General features: G+C 42.7%; 1 protein-coding gene across 1 annotated transcript in view; it reads left to right on the top strand.

Annotated features, from left to right (window-relative positions):
- Positions 1 to 16,405, top strand: part of LOC308080224 (uncharacterized protein) — a 38,080-nt gene that overhangs the window by 6,355 nt on the left and 15,320 nt on the right. Inside the window, exons 4-10 of the mRNA XM_080421999.1 lie at positions 570 to 662; positions 3,461 to 3,559; positions 4,956 to 5,085; positions 7,213 to 7,510; positions 8,864 to 8,950; positions 13,576 to 13,631; positions 14,944 to 15,047. Of these exons, the coding sequence (XP_080278125.1) occupies positions 570 to 662; positions 3,461 to 3,559; positions 4,956 to 5,085; positions 7,213 to 7,510; positions 8,864 to 8,950; positions 13,576 to 13,631; positions 14,944 to 15,047 (867 nt within the window). The remainder of the gene's footprint in view (positions 1 to 569; positions 663 to 3,460; positions 3,560 to 4,955; positions 5,086 to 7,212; positions 7,511 to 8,863; positions 8,951 to 13,575; positions 13,632 to 14,943; positions 15,048 to 16,405) is intronic.

The following is a 16,405-nucleotide window of genomic DNA, read 5'->3' as shown; positions in this document are numbered from 1 at the left end:
AAAATACATAGTGTTGTGTAGAATATAATACCATGTGAAAGCAATCATTTTGTTCCAATTTGCATTTGTAGTTATTTTACTGTAATTTAATAACAGAATAATCAATGCTGTAGACATTAAAGACATTTATGTATTTATTTTATGAAGTACTTTTTCTTTTCTTTTCCCTGGAGCCAAGGTATGGCTGCTTCCATACCTTGCTATACCCAATTGACGCCCCTGCCCCAGCCAGAAGCAACAATTTGATTTACAAATGTTCGCTTTAAAAGAAAAGAAGATTTTTTTTTATATATATTCAAAGATTTGCACAAATATTCACCATTTTTCAAAAATAGCAGATCTACAAGCTCATAGCACAGAATCAGTCCTTTACAAAACCTCTCCAACACATAGCATGTTATTTCAGACTGATGCTAGGTTCATTGTCCTGAAATGTATATGTGTGTGTGTGTGTGTGTGTGTGTGTGTGTGTGTGTGTGTGTGTGTGTGTGTGTGTGTGTGTGTGTGTGTGTGTGTGTGTGTGTGTGTGTGTGTGTGTGTGTGTGTGTGTGTGTGTGTGTGTGTGTCAGTATGATGTGCTGGTCAACAAGGTCAGCTCCAGTCTGATGTCTCTGGTTCAGAATATGATGGTCAGTCCAAAGGAGAGACAGCGCCTCCTACAGGTCAGTCAGGACTACAGCAACAATATTAATAATATAAAGACTTAGATGTGTCATTATGTATCTGTATTACACAGCTTGGTTCAATGCTTGATAATGATTGGCCAATTGCTGAATTCAGTGGCGTGTTATCTCTCTCTCTCTCTCTCTCTGTGTTGTGCCTATGTCTCTCTCTCTGTGTGTTGTGCCTATGTCTCTCTCTCTGTGTGTTGTGTGTATGTCTCTCTCTCTCTGTGTGTGTTGTGTGTATGTCTCTCTCTCTCTGTGCGTTGTGTGTATGTCTCTCTCTCTGTGTGTGTTGTGTGTATGTCTCTCTCTCTCTGTGCGTTGTGTGTATGTCTCTCTCTCTCTGTGTGTTGTGTGTTGTGTCTCTCTCTCTGTGTGTTGTGTGTTGTGTCTATGTCTCTCTGTGTGTTGTGTGTATGTCTCTCTCTCTCTCTGTGTGTTGTGTGTTGTGTCTATGTCTCTCTGTGTGTTGTGTGTATGTCTCTCTGTGTGTTGTGTGTATGTCTCTCTCTCTGTGTGTGTTGTGTGTATGTCTCTCTGTGTGTTGTGTGTATGTCTCTCTGTGTGTTGTGTGTATGTCTCTCTCTCTCTGTGCGTTGTGTGTATGTCTCTCTCTCTCTCTGTGTGTTGTGTGTTGTATCTATGTCTCTCTGTGTGTTGTGTGTATGTCTCTCTGTGTGTTGTGTGTATGTCTCTCTCTCTGTGTGTGTTGTGTGTATGTCTCTCTCTCTCTCTGTGTGTGTTGTGTGTATGTCTCTCTCTCTGTGTGTGTTGTGTGTATGTCTCTCTCTGTGTGTGTTGTGTGTATGTCTCTCTCTCTGTGTGTGTTGTGTGTATGTCTCTCTCTCTGTGTGTGTTGTGTGTATGTCTCTCTCTCTGTGTGTGTTGTGTGTATGTCTCTCTCTCTCTGTGTGTGTTGTGTGTATGTCTCTCTCTCTCTCTGTGTGTGTTGTGTGTATGTCTCTCTCTCTCTCTCTGTGTGTTGTGTGTTGTGTCTATGTCTCTCTGTGTGTTGTGTGTATGTCTCTCTCTCTGTGTGTGTTGTGTGTATGTCTCTCTCTCTCTGTGTGTTGTGTGTTGTGTCTCTCTCTCTCTGTGTGTTGTGTGTTGTGTCTATGTCTCTCTGTGTGTTGTGTGTATGTATGTCTCTCTCTCTCTCTGTGTGTGTTGTGTGTATGTCTCTCTCTCTGTGTGTGTTGTGTGTATGTCTCTCTCTCTGTGTGTGTTGTGTGTATGTCTCTCTCTCTGTGTTGTGTGTATGTCTCTCTGTGTGTTGTGTGTATGTCTCTCTCTCTCTGTGTGTGTTGTGTGTATGTCTCTCTCTCTCTGTGTGTGTTGTGTGTATGTCTCTCTCTCTGTGTGTGTGTTGTGTGTATGTCTCTCTCTCTCTGTGTGTGTTGTGTGTATGTCTCTCTCTCTGTGTGTGTTGTGTGTATGTCTCTCTCTCTCTGTGTGTTGTGTGTTGTGTCTATGTCTCTCTGTGTGTTGTGTGTATGTCTCTCTCTCTCTCTCTGTGTGTGTTGTGTGTATGTCTCTCTCTCTGTGTGTTGTGTGTATGTCTCTCTCTCTCTGTGTGTTGTGTGTATGTCTCTCTCTCTCTCTATGTGTTGTGTGTATGTCTCTCTCTCTCTATGTGTTGTGTGTATGTCTCTCGCTCTGTGTTGTGTGTATGTCTCTCTCTCTCTGTGTGTGTTGTGTGTATGTCTCTCTCTCTCTCTGTGTGTGTTGTGTGTATGTCTCTCTCTCTCTGTGTGTGTTGTGTGTATGTCTCTCTCTCTCTCTCTGTGTGTGTTGTGTGTATGTCTCTCTCTCTCTGTGTGTGTTGTGTGTATGTCTCTCTCTCTCTGTGTGTGTTGTGTGTATGTCTCTCTCTCTCTGTGTGTTGTGTGTTGTGTCTATGTCTCTCTGTGTGTTGTGTGTATGTCTCTCTCTCTCTGTGTGTGTTGTGTGTATGTCTCTCTCTCTGTGTGTTGTGTGTATGTCTCTCTCTCTCTCTGTGTGTTGTGTGTTGTGTCTATGTCTCTCTGTGTGTTGTGTGTATGTCTCTCTCTCTCTCTCTGTGTGTTGTGTGTTGTGTCTATGTCTCTCTGTGTGTTGTGTGTATGTCTCTCTCTCTCTCTCTGTGTGTTGTGTGTTGTGTCTATGTCTCTCTGTGTGTTGTGTGTATGTCTCTCTCTCTCTCTCTCTGTGTGTTGTGTGTTGTGTCTATGTCTCTCTATGTGTTGTGTGTATGTCTCTCTCTCTCTCTCTGTGTGTTGTGTGTTGTGTCTATGTCTCTCTATGTGTTGTGTGTATGTCTCTCTCTCTCTCTGTGTGTTGTGTGTTGTGTCTATGTCTCTCTGTGTGTTGTGTGTATGTCTCTCTCTCTCTCTATGTGTTGTGTGTATGTCTCTCTCTCTCTCTGTGTGTTGTGTGTTGTGTCTATGTCTCTCTGTGTGTTGTGTGTATGTCTCTCTCTCTCTCTATGTGTTGTGTGTATGTGTCTCTCTCTCTCTGTGTGTTGTGTGTTGTGTCTATGTCTCTCTGTGTGTTGTGTGTATGTCTCTCTCTCTCTATGTGTTGTGTGTATGTCTCTCTCTCTCTGTGTGTTGTGTGTTGTGTCTATGTCTCTCTGTGTGTTGTGTGTATGTCTCTCTCTCTCTCTATGTGTTGTGTGTATGTGTCTCTCTCTCTCTGTGTGTTGTGTGTTGTGTCTATGTCTCTCTGTGTGTTGTGTGTATGTCTCTCTCTCTCTCTATGTGTTGTGTGTATGTCTCTCTCTCTCTCTGTGTGTTGTGTGTATGTCTCTCTACCAGGAGGTGCTGGACCAGAGGTTCGAAGCAGGTCTTCAGGCTCTGCTCTGTGACTTCCTGTCAAACCTGGACAAGACGCTTCCCACGCCTGGCTTCAAACAGGTCCACACACGCACACACACACGCACACGCACACACACACACACACATACGGCCAGACATTTATCTTGAAAATCCCCAAATAAATCTTATATCAGGTGTTCCAACATTTCCATGTCAAGGACCTCCAGAATGATATGTATTTGGCTCCAGGGACCCCCCTCCCCCCCCGAAGCAAAGATTTGAGTTACAAATGTTTGCTTTAAAAAATATCATATTTAAAGATTTGCACAAATGTTCACAATTTAACTCTTTGACTGCCGTCGACGCGTTATCGAGTCAATTGCTAGTTTGTCCACTTGGCCGTCGACGCGTTAGACGCGCTGATAGCTTTTTCATTGTTTAATCTGTGATCGCGCTGTTCTGTGTATTTTTCATCATCAGTTTCTCTTTCTGTTCACTTCACACTCACCCGGATCCGGAGTCATGACGCAGATTCCCTTTCCGGTTCTCTAGAAGCTTGAAAGTGTCATTTTAGGCCAGAATAGGGAAAAACACGTATTTTTTTTCACACAGTATAAAAAACGAACGGAGAGCTCCAGTTCTATTTTAGTCTGGATGACGAACAGTTATCGTCGTCATGTATACCAACGATCTGAAGCCCGAGCGGCGAAAACGTCACCTCCGGATATGACGTTTGGACTGTTTGAGCCTGTTTGGGGGGGGTCGAGCGAGTGAGCGAGTGATCGAGAGGTCGATCTGCTGCTCTCTGCTGGTCGATCTGTCGTGTGTGTTTAACCCTTTAAGACCTGAGGCGATTCTTTAAAAAAAATCTAAACATTTTTTTTTCACGATTTTTCAAAAATAGCAGATCTACAAGTTCATAGCGCGGCACTCGGTGCCGCGCTATGAACTTGTATATCTGCTATTTTTGAATAGTCAAAGAAATCTAAAGTGACACTGATGCGTTCCAGGTCTTAATGGGTTAAAACCGCAGCCAGACAAAAAAATTTGAATGTAAATAACAAAATAACAAAACAAACAAAAAACACGAAAATCGCTGGCACTGGGGGAGTACTTTATGAAAATACTCTGGCAGTCAAAAGAAAACAGCAGATCTACAAGCTCACAGCACGGCACTCGGTGCCGTGCTGTGAGCTTGTAGATCTGCTGTTTTTGGTTTAAAACTTATTGTGATGCTACATTAACTACTTTCGCTGGAGGACCCCCTGAGAACCACCTCAAGGACCCCCTGGGGGTCACCGGACCCCCGTCTTAGATCAGGTCACATGACCCTGTCAGGTCATGTGACTCTCTCAGGTCATGTGACTGTCAGGTCATGTGACTCAGTGTCCTTTATGATACTGAGTTACGTCTGTGTTTTCATTCTATTTTATCAACACTGTGTGTGCGTGTGTGTGTGTGCGTGTGTGTGTGTGTGTGTGTGTGTGTGTATCAGGCTGCCAGTTGGTTGGACGCTGCCCCTAGTGGACTGGAAGACTGTCTGCAGGAGGTGGAGTCAAAAAGGGAGGATCTAAAGAAGCTGCTGACCAATCAGAGCTGTCGGGAGGGGGCCGTCACCGCTATGGGTAACGTGCGCACACACACACACACACACACACACACACACACACACACACACACACACACACGCTCTCGTTAAGATGATCGGTCCTCTATTAACTCTTTAACTGCCAGAGTAATAGTGTAACAGTGTGCCACTGCTGCCAGCGAAAACGAGCGATTTTACTGACCTTTGAAAAATCATGGAATATTCTCTGTGACCTGTGACCTCCGTCCTCACGGAGATCGGTGCGTTACGCGCCCAGGGTCGTCCGCGCGGGGTCATCCATTGATTGTTTGAATCCAGCTTGTTTTTGCCATGAAGCAAGAGGAACGGAGATATAGGCATCTTGAAATAAACAGGAAGTAAACGAGCCGTTTTTTTTTTTGTATTTTTAATTCCGGGTCTGAAAATGTATTAACACAATGTGTGCCGAAAACGGTCTGGACCGTTTTTGACCCATTTTTGTTTTTATACGTGGGGCCCACGTGGGGCGCTCTAACGAAACTTTGGGATCATCCAAGGAGTCTCTAAGAAGGAGAGGCTGGATGTGGATCCATGTCAAAAATCCTTCCGGTCGGCCGCTCCAATGTTATCTCCTTGACTAAAAGCTTAATATCTCCATTTCTTTTTAACGTGGTGGAAGTGAGACGTTTTCGATCGGCGATCACTCTGCAATGGAGGATCGCGTTAGAGATATTATTGTTCCAGGCGTTAGTCGGGACCCTCCGCCGTCTCACACGCACGCTTTGCATGCACTTCCGCGTCGGGGCTTCTACAGCACGAAACATATCAACGTAAGTGGATGGAAGAATAGCAGGCACTGAACGTATAATATTTTAATAAACCTCTGGCAACCAATGTGTTAAATAAAATAAATCTCCATGAAATGAAGGCTCTGTTCCATTTAGTGTAGCACGGTACGTTTTAATTAGAATTAGATGGGACGGGGCTGGGTTTGTTGTGAACATGTTATTTCCGGGTCTACTCTTGTCCGGAAGTTCTAGTTTTTTTTTACGTTCGCCAAAAATAGAAGATCTACAAGCTGACAACAGCTTGTAGATCTGCTATTTTTGCCAAAGAGATTTGGAGTAGACAGGGGGAAAAAAAATCTGTCCAAGTACGGAGACAACTCAGGTCCAGTTGACTAAATCTAGAGCAGGGGTCGGCAAGTAAGGTTGGCCCTTAAAGACATTAGATGGTGGGCCAGAACTCAATCAATGGCTAATTTAGGACCTGGAACAACCTTACATACAATAATAATAATAATAACTATATTGTTATAGTTACAAATGGAACCCTTACGGGTCCATTTGGTTCCATGTGTACACTCTCAGAGTTACAGACCTGTAAGGGTCCATTTGGTTCCATGTGTACACTCTCAGAGTTACAGACCTGTAAGGGTCCATTTGGTTCCATGTTTACGGGGACATTTGTAAAATGTCATTTAGATATCATGTTATGTAGACAGATGCCAGGTTCATTTGTAGATCTGGTATCCTATAGTGTGTATAGTTTCAATGAACAGATTCTTTATTTGTTGATATTAAACTGTTTAGACTGATGAATAGGTTCTTGGTTTAGATTACTATATATATATGCATTTGATGTATTACCTCATGTTTTTCCTTCCTTACTGTAAGTCACTCTGGATTAAGAGCGTCTGATAAATGCCTACATTGTAATTGTAAATTGTAAATTGTATTGCCTCCATTAAAGGAGAATTTTGGACTAAGGTTTTCTTACCTTTTCTATGACGTTATGATATCTTAGGATGAATGGTACAGTAGAAAGAATTCATAACTCCATTCCAGGTCCACCTCAGCTTAAAACGTGCACGGATAGGCCTCGCGTTAGATCGCGTATTTTAATAGCTTTTTTTAGTTTTTTTTGTTCTCGCTAGACGAGATTTAAATCTCGAGATTTAAATCTCGCCTAGCGAGACGTAGGTTTTTTTTGCATAGTGTTCTGTCACTATGAACGTCCTGGGATGGAGTTATGACATGTTTCTACTGTACCATTCATCCTAAGATATCATAACATCATAGAAAAGGTAAGAAAAGCTTAGTCCAAAATTCTCCTTTAAACTGGACGGAAATAGAAGAGATATTATTGGATGTTGTAGTAACCACGGTAACCCGTCTCCAACCAGTGGGCTCGTTGGCAGAGGACCGCCTCCTCTCCGCCTGGCTCCGCCCCCGGACGGAAAAGGCCACCAATCACTGCCTTCCGGCCGACGCGGAGGCCGTCCGCCCCCCGGGTCCTCCGTCCGAGCCGGCGGTTAGCCCCGCCCACCAGCCGGAGCTTGAGCCAATGATAGAGGAGGTGGTGGAGGTGGTGGCCGGGGAGGAGATTGGCCGGAGCGAGCCGCCGCTCAAACAGGGGGGCGGGACCAATGGGATGTCGCCCGGAGGAGGCGGGCCGGAACTCGGTGTGACCTCTGACCTCAGGTCAGTGTTTGGGGTCACATGATCCATTAACATCACATTACATTACAGTCATTTAGCTTTTATCCAAAGAGACTTACAGTAAATGCAATGCATTCAACAAGAAAACTACTAATCACCAGGAGCCAGTTGCACCAAACCTCACACTAAGTTCAAACTTAGCCTAGTTATAGCTTAAATGGCTTTAAAAAAAGCCTTTTAGACCAGGAAAGTATTGGTGTCATTTTTAGATTTCTTTGGGCTATTCAAAAATAGCAGATCTACAAGCTCATAGCGCGGCACTAGCTTGTAGATCTGCTATTTTTAGAAAAATCGTGAAAATGTGCGCAAATCTTTTAAAAATATAGATTTCTTTTAAGCGGACATTTGTAAAATATTGTTGTTCCAGGGACGCCCAGAAGCAAAGATTTGAGTTACAAATGTTCGCTTTAAAAATATATATATTCAAAGATTTGCACAAATCTTCACATTTAAAAAAAAAATAGCAGATCTACAAGCTCATAGCGCGGCACTCGGTGCAGCGCTATGAGCTTGTATATCTGCTATTTTTGAATAGCCAAAGAAATCTCAAAATGACACAGATACTTTCCCGGCTAAATGGCTTAAATGGCTTTTTAAGCTATAACTAGGCTAAGTTTGAACTTAGTGTGAGTTGGTGCAACTGGCTCCACCAGTATGAAGTGCATTCTCTTCTAAAACAAGCAACTAAGAGTATACCTAGCGCTAAGGTAAAAGTGACATATATCAGCTTCCTACTGTCTTAAACAGATGAGACAAAATAGGAACATCTAATGAGCAAGAGATAAAACAAATAAGTGTATCGAATAAGCAAGATCCAATAAACAATAAAACAACAGCTCGTACAAATCATGGACAACAAGTAGGCCAGGCTAAGAGGAAGGGTCAGGGTGGTGTTTCCTGAAGAGGTGGGGTTTCAGCCATCTTGGGGTTTAAGACCTTCTAAATCAGTAGTTCTCAAACTGGTTTGTGCGAAGGACCCCCAGAATGTATTTGGCCGCGGACCCCCTCCATCTGAAAATGTTTTGTGTCAGGGACCACCCAGAAGAGAAGAGTTGTGTGTTTTTTACGTTAAAAAAAAATAGCTGATCTACAAGCGACGCGGTGTCACCTTGTAGATCTGCTATTTTTATTTAAAAAAAACATGCTTAAGATCCACCTTTTCACTGTAGAGGACTCCTAGGTTCACTTACCTGTGTGTGTGTGTGTGTGTGTGTGTGTGTGTGTGTGTGTGTGTGTGTGTGTGTGTGTGTGTGTGTGTGTGTGTGTGTGTGTGTGTGTGTGTGTGTGTGTGTGTGTGTGTGTGTGTGTGTGTGTGTGTGTGTGTCGAATGCTTAGGGACCAGATTGCTGCTTTAATTACTCCACAGAAGAAGACTGGAGGAGCCACACAGAAACTACAGCTAGCTCTATCAGAGAGAGACAGGTAGGTGTGTGGGTGGGTTTGTTGCGCGCATGCGTGTGCACGTACACAATGTACTTTATCCACTTCTAGAACAACTTCACCCATGTTCAACCTTATCTTCATACTAGAATCTAGTATGAAGATAAGGTTGAACATGGGTACACATGGAGGTACACATGATCTCTGTAGTCATGTGATGTGATCAAGCCAGACCTATCAGATGTCTGTGTGTGAATGGGTGAATTTAATGCACAATCTATGTAAAGTGCTCTTAGTCTAGGACCTGGCTAAGATATGTATGCACTTAATTTAGGAGAGAATATCTCAACTGTTCTTGGCTAATATGACCCCAGGGAACAACTTAGGAACTGTGACTAATTCTCTATCCGGGACGAAATACCCGAAAATGACCACGCCCTTTTTAAAATGACCATAACCGGTGCACTACTTCCAACATGGCTCTATCTGCTAAACCGTTAGAGCTACAGATTTACTGAGGTGCTCAAAATGTTCAGAATACTTGTGTTTAGGGAAACATAGTAAAGTGTAAAATTTTGAATTAGATATTTGACAGAACAGCAAAATAAACCGCTAAAAACGTATTACAGTCCAGGCCCATAGGGATATGTTTGCGCAAATCAATCTAAGAGCGCCACATTTGTCCCATAATAAATAAATAAAAACATCACATGGATGCAACTGGAACGTACCATCAGTGTTGTAGCCTGGGGTCATCGGGTGTTTCGGGTCTCGCAACATACAACATACACCCTCGCCCAGGTGACCCAGCCAGGGTTGATCAAGCAACAGCTTTACTGGCAAAATAGGTCCAGTAAGGTTCACACTAGTCATGGAGTCCCAGTACCAGCCCAATTTGAAATCTGAGATATTTTGTTGGACGGAGGTTGTCTGATTCCAATAGGAGCTGATCTGCAGCAGTTTTTACATGCTGAATCAGTGCAGCTTGGGTGGGAGGAATGTGTATAAGGATAATTCCTTTTAACAGGACGTTCATGAAAGTCCTTGCGGGCTTGTTTCCAATGAGGGCCTGTGAGCAATTAGGGGTTAAGAGTCTTGCTCAGGGACAAATTTCATTTCATCGACTCATATGCTGGCGTGGCCTGGAATCGTACCTGGGGCAACCAGGGCCTCTGGCTCCCTAGGCGGGCTCACTAACCACCCAGCTATGGCCGCCCCTATTCATCTACTCTGCTGTGAACACCACGGCTCTTGCTGTACAGTATATAATGATGACCAAATACTCCAATCTTTGGACATGGAAAATCAATCTTTTCAGGCTCCAAGGTGAGGGTGACCAGAGTTTCTTTGAGATACCTGCACTCCTTTACCCATAGTCAGGGAAGGCTGATGTTGGTCAAATGGTACCAGGTACCCTGAGAACCTTCCTCCCACCCAAGCTGCACTGATTCAGCATGTCAGAACCTGGGAACCTTACTGGACCCAAAAAGCTTGCGCCATCCTCCTCCACTGTGGCTGCAAAAGTCATGTAGTGGACACAGCAAATGCTGCAACACTGGAGTCTGTTGCATCTCGATATATAGATGTTGTATGATTAGGACATTAAAAACAGTCATCACCCCGAGAGAGAGTGTGTAAGTTATTGCAGAGCTGTTCTGTTGTTGTAGTAACACCAAGACACATTCCTAGCAACAATTTGTTGTTTAGCAATTAACTTTTCTGATTCTAATTTGAACATATTGTTCAAATTCCATACACCTTTCACTATTATGATAGTATTCACTTTATGCTGAGCATTGATGTGCATACTGTACTGGCTGTTGCTGTATCTTTTGGATTCTATAGTCAAATTACATTGTTTTCTCCAGTTTAATCTTAACTCATTCCTACAACTACTGTATACACTCAATCTGGATGAAACGTTATGTTACATAACATGTTTGGTATAGCGGCCATATTTGTAATAAGCAAGTCAGAGTGCTCTAGATGGATTCAATCATAAATATGAGCATGCCAATGTGTTTCTAATGCTCAAAAAGCATAAAGTAGACACCAAGTTTGCCAAAAATGACAGAGATTAAGGTAAGTGAAACAAATTTGCAAGACTAATATTTCTTTGAAATATGCAAAATAGAGGTCCAGCCACAGTCATAAAGATAAGCATTCCAACATGTTTCTAATTGTCAAAAAACATGATTTAGACACCAAGTTTGCTCATTTATAGCTCATCTGTTTCAAAAGCTTTAGCCAAAACCTTTTTCAGGTGGTGGCCATATTGAATTTGGCCACAATGATGACCAGAGCGTTGCTGGCTCAGGTACCCTTGCTAAATCATTTGAGCATGCCTTGGGTTACATCAATTTAGGTGCTTTTAGACTGATTCACACACAATTATTCCTATAGCCCTGGACTGTAGGCTAATATTGGCAGTTTCTTTTGCGTTTTTTAGCTGTTCTGTCATAAAATATCAAATTAGAAATGTTACACTTTACTATGTTTCCCTAAACACAAGTATTCTGAACATTTTGTGCACCTCAGTAAATCTGTAGCTCTAACGTTTATCAGAGGCGTGGTCATTTTCGGGTATTTCGTCCCGGATAAAGAATTAGTCACAGTTCCTAAGTTGTTCCCTGGGGTCATATTAGCCAAGAACAGTTGAGATATTCTCTCCTAAATTAAGTGCATACATATCTTAGCCAGGTCCTCTACTATTTGGATAAATGCTCTATATAAATGCACCATTTATCATTTACCATTTATTTCTATTTCATCCTGATTGGCTAACAATGACTTCTACTACCTGGCCTGGAGGAGACCTGTGCTCCAAGGAGCATGTTATTCTAGTACAGGGGTCAGCAACCTGCGGCTCTGGAGCCACATGTGTCTCTTTAGCCCCTCCTTAGTGGCTCCCTGTAGCTTTACAACAAATATATGGAAATTAACCGTTTATTTTCTTCACATCTTAATTTGAATGTATCGTTGCTGTAAGTAAGCCAAACATGACACACATACATTCTTACGTTTTTCAATATTGTAAAAATGTGTAGAAGGTTTCAACATTAAACTAAAATGAGCATCATAGCCTGCGACACATTTATAGGCGAGGAGCCAGACAAGAGGCCTGTGTAAACAAACCGGAGTGATTCCAAATGCAAAAAAAATAAAGATAACAGAATTTAATAGTTCATGGACAGTCGTTTGCTTTCACTGCTGGATTACCTGTATGTTTGATCTGCTGCGAGAAGTTATCATATTTAATGAATGCTCATTAACATGTATTTAGTCATTTTGATAGGCTAATATACACTTAACTCTCTCAGTGCCAGACCGCGAGTTATCCCGAGTTTTCGGGTTATACCCTCAGTGCCAGAACGAGAAATCCCGAGTTTTTTTTTGAAAATCCATCCACTCTTTGTTTAACCCTGTAAGACCCGGATATATTTCTACTTGCAAAAATAACTGAAAAAGGCTGTATCTCGCTTCCTAAGCACTTTTTTTTTTCTTTGAAAAAATAAAAAATAAAATCTGGCAAAGTTCGCAACAATTTTTTTTTTTTATTGGCACTGAGAGAGTTAATAGCCAGTGTTGACTTCATTATAGAGAAACACGGCCGGAAGCGGAAGGCCTACAAATTCACGCCCACTTTTGAGACAGCGCCGCTACTCGAGGTCCGTTAGAACGATGAACTGCAGCTCTCAATGCAATCTCTATGAGAGGATATGAGAATTTGCCTACTTTTAAAATATTCCTACATTAACTGGAGACGATATTGATTTAAATAAAAATATGTTTCCAAATGTATGGAGTGTCTTTGTCAACATATCTTCTTGTTTTCTTAATAGTTGATGTGTTTCACATTTAATTTGCCACTTTAATGAGTTACCCATAATGTTAACACAGCAGAGGCGAGACGGCAGACAGACAAGTTGTCGCATTTCAGTGACATCACTGTCTTTACGAGCGCTGTGCGCCGACCAGTGGCGTACCCACTGTAGAGGCAGGACAGTTCTAACGGACCTCGAGTAGCGGCGCTGTCCCAAAAGTTGGCGTGAATTTGTAGGCCTTCCGCTTCCGGCCGTGTGTTTCTATAAGGCTCAAATATATTTGCGGCTCCAGACAGATTTTGTATAAATTTTTGGGGTCCAAAATGGCTCCTTTGACAAAGGTTGCTGACCTTGTACTAGAATAACATGCTCCTTGGAGCACAGGTCTCCTCCAGGCCAGGTAGTAGAAGTCATTGTTAGCCAATCAGGATGAAATAGAAATAAATGATAAATGGTGCATTTATATAGAGCTTTTATCCAAAGCACTTTACATAGATTGTGCATTAACCCACACGTTCACACACAGACATCTGATAGGTCTGGCTTGATCACATGACACATCACATGACTACAGAGATCATGTGTAGCCATTTGTGTGATGTTTGGACACAATCTGTAGGAGTAGTAATCTAAAGAAAAACAATCTGCCTCCTGGTGGCCGATGTGAAAAGGGTGGCGTTTCCTCCTTGGTGGGAAAGCACAAGCTTGTAGATTTGCTATTTTTCAATTCTAAAATGACACAGATACGTTCCCGGATTGAATGGGTTAACTCTGTGTGTGTGTGTGTGTGTGTGTGTGTGTGTGTGTGTGTGTGTGTCTCTGTGTGTGTGTGTGTGTTTTAAGGTTGTGTGATTCAGACAGCTCTACAGAAAGACATCATGCTGAGGAAGCAGACACAGGTCAGACACAGTACACACACACACACACACACACACACACACACACACACACACACACACACACACACACACACACACACACACACACACACACACACACACACACACACAGTGCACACACACACACAAATTAGACCCGGGACCCAAACTAGTGAAAATAGCAGATCCACAAGCTCACATGGATCACGTGGATCTGCTATTTTCAGGAATACAAATACGTTTTTTTTTTACAGAAAACGAAAATCTCCCAAAAGGAGACTAAAAGTTAATTGATCAGACTTTTCTTTCAAACAAGATGGCGAAAGCAAACATTACTTGTGCTGTGCTTATGCAAAACCTATTTGTAAGGTACAGAACACTGAAGTCCCCCTAACAACTCTTAACCCTAACCTTAACCTTAATCCTAACCTCACGGAAACTATGCCTAAACCTAACCTCAAAACCCTGTCCACCTGGGCCAAACACCTGGAAAAGAGAGGGTCTGCTCCATAGATATTAGAAACCTAGATACCTCATTGGCCTCTGCAGTTCATTGGGGCGACTGGTATCGCAATACACGGCTCTTCCGCAGGGAACCTGTCACTCAAAGTGACTACTGGCCAATCACAGCGCTCACAGCGCGTTGACTACTGGCCAATCACAGTGCGTCTTTTCCGGGACTTGTCAGTGCAATGGTTCTCAACCAGTGGTCCGGGAACCACCAGTGGTCCTTGAGGGGGTTCCAGGTGGTACCAGACTAAATGATGGAGAGTTGATAACCAAATGGACCCTTATAGATCTTTAAATCTTGAGTATAACATTTCACACTGTCAAGAGTCAAATTGTTAAACATCTACATTACTTACTAAACAAGTACACAATTAGAGAACGTAAATAATTGTTATTTTGACAACATCTTATCGAGCGATAACATATTCTACGTTTTGGGTGTGAGAGGCTAAAGCTTATCAAACGGTGTTCCGTGACTCAAATGCTGAATAAATAATGGACCTTGATATGAAAAAGGACCATGTCTCTTATTTGAATTTCACAAATAGAGTGTGGAGTTTGCCAAGTTCCAACTAACTAGATGCTGCGCACAGCTGCTGCCTCTTAAAGGGTTAAAAGCTGGGTTACAAAAAGACCCGCCCCACCTGCCTCTGATTGGCCTACCGAACTTCCGCTTCTGTGACGCACACGACAGCCCTGCGGAAGCAGGAAGCGCGCCCGAGATACGAACGCTTCAGAGACGAAGGAGGCGTCTACCTTTTATATGTCTATGGTCTGCTCTGTCAAACCCATGTAAACTGTGTTTTCCCTCACTTCCTGACAGTGGACCAATCAGAGGAGGCCTCCAGCCCGGCCCCGCCCACAGCAGTGCAGCGCGTGGCTCAGAAGTGTCCGCAGTGTGGCAAGTGTTTCATCTACAGGTCCCAGGTACGTTTAATTAATATAAGTAATTATACATAATTAATAAGTGTTTCATCTACAGGTCCCAGGTACGTTTAATTAATATAAGAAATTATACTTGATTATTTATTTATTTATTTTTCCTTTATTTATTCAGGGAAGCCCATTGAGAGCAAGCTCTCTTTTCAAAGACGTCCTGATAACAACATATCAAATACAATACATACATAATGAAAAAAACAAACACACATTTCAATCATTTAAAGGAGAAATCCGGACATTTTAAGTGTTATCTTTGATGTGTCGTTACTCACCTACCGACATAATGTCATAATGGGAGCGCGTGGCATAGGGAAATTCGTCTATTATAACCTAGTTGCTTGTTTCTCTCCCAGAACCTGGCAACTTGGTGTTGCCAGGTAGAGAAACAAGCAACTAGCGTTAGCTCGTTCGGCATTAGCGGTAGCCTCTCAGGAACTTTCACTGCATGTTTGACTATCATGAGACTCCACAATGAGTAGTAGTAGAGAAAAAAATAACTTTGCATCGGTTATAATAGACGAATTTCCCTAAGCCACGCGCTCCCATTATGACAACGGAGGGGGTTGAAAAAATGACGACAGGGGAATCTCTGGAAAAAAACAATGCTACTTTTTACGTCGGTAGGTGAGTAACGACACATCAAAGATAACACTTAAAATGTCCGGATTTCTCCTTTAACAGTGACACAGATGCAAATAAACATAGAGTTACATGAAACGGGTGCAGTCACTATGTAGTGTGTCCTCAAGAAGCACCCTGAATGTCTCTATAGAGACCATAGTGTGTCCTCAAGAAGCACCCTGAATGTCTCTATTGAGACCATAGTGTGTCCTCAAGAAGCACCCTGAATGTCTCTATTGAGACCATAGTGTGTCCTCAAGAAGCACCCTGAATGTCTCTATAGAGACCATAGTGTGTCCTCAAGAAGCACCCTGAATGTCTCTATAGAGACCATAGTGTGTCCTCAAGAAGCACCCTGAATGTCTCTATAGAGACCATAGTGTGTCCTCAAGAAACACCCTGAATGTCTCTATAGAGACCATAGTGTGTCCTCAAGAAGCACCCTGAATGTCTCTATAGAGACCATAGTGTGTCCTCAAGAAACACCCTGAATGTCTCTATACAGACCATAGTGTGTCCTCAAGAAGCACCCTGAATGTCTCTATAGAGACCATAGTGTGTCCTCAAGAAGCACCCTGAATGTCTCTATAGAGACCATAGTGTGTCCTCAAGAAGCACCCTGAATGTCTCTATAGAGACCATAGTGTGTCCTCAAGAAACACCCTGAATGTCTCTATAGAGACCATAGTGTGTCCTCAAGAAGCACCCTGAATGTCTCTATA

The sequence above is a fragment of the Gymnoscopelus braueri genome (genome assembly GCF_963280865.1).
Source record: "Gymnoscopelus braueri genome assembly, chromosome: 24".
Taxonomy (NCBI): domain Eukaryota; kingdom Metazoa; phylum Chordata; class Actinopteri; order Myctophiformes; family Myctophidae; genus Gymnoscopelus; species Gymnoscopelus braueri.
This window is presented reverse-complemented; position numbering and strand designations above follow the sequence as displayed.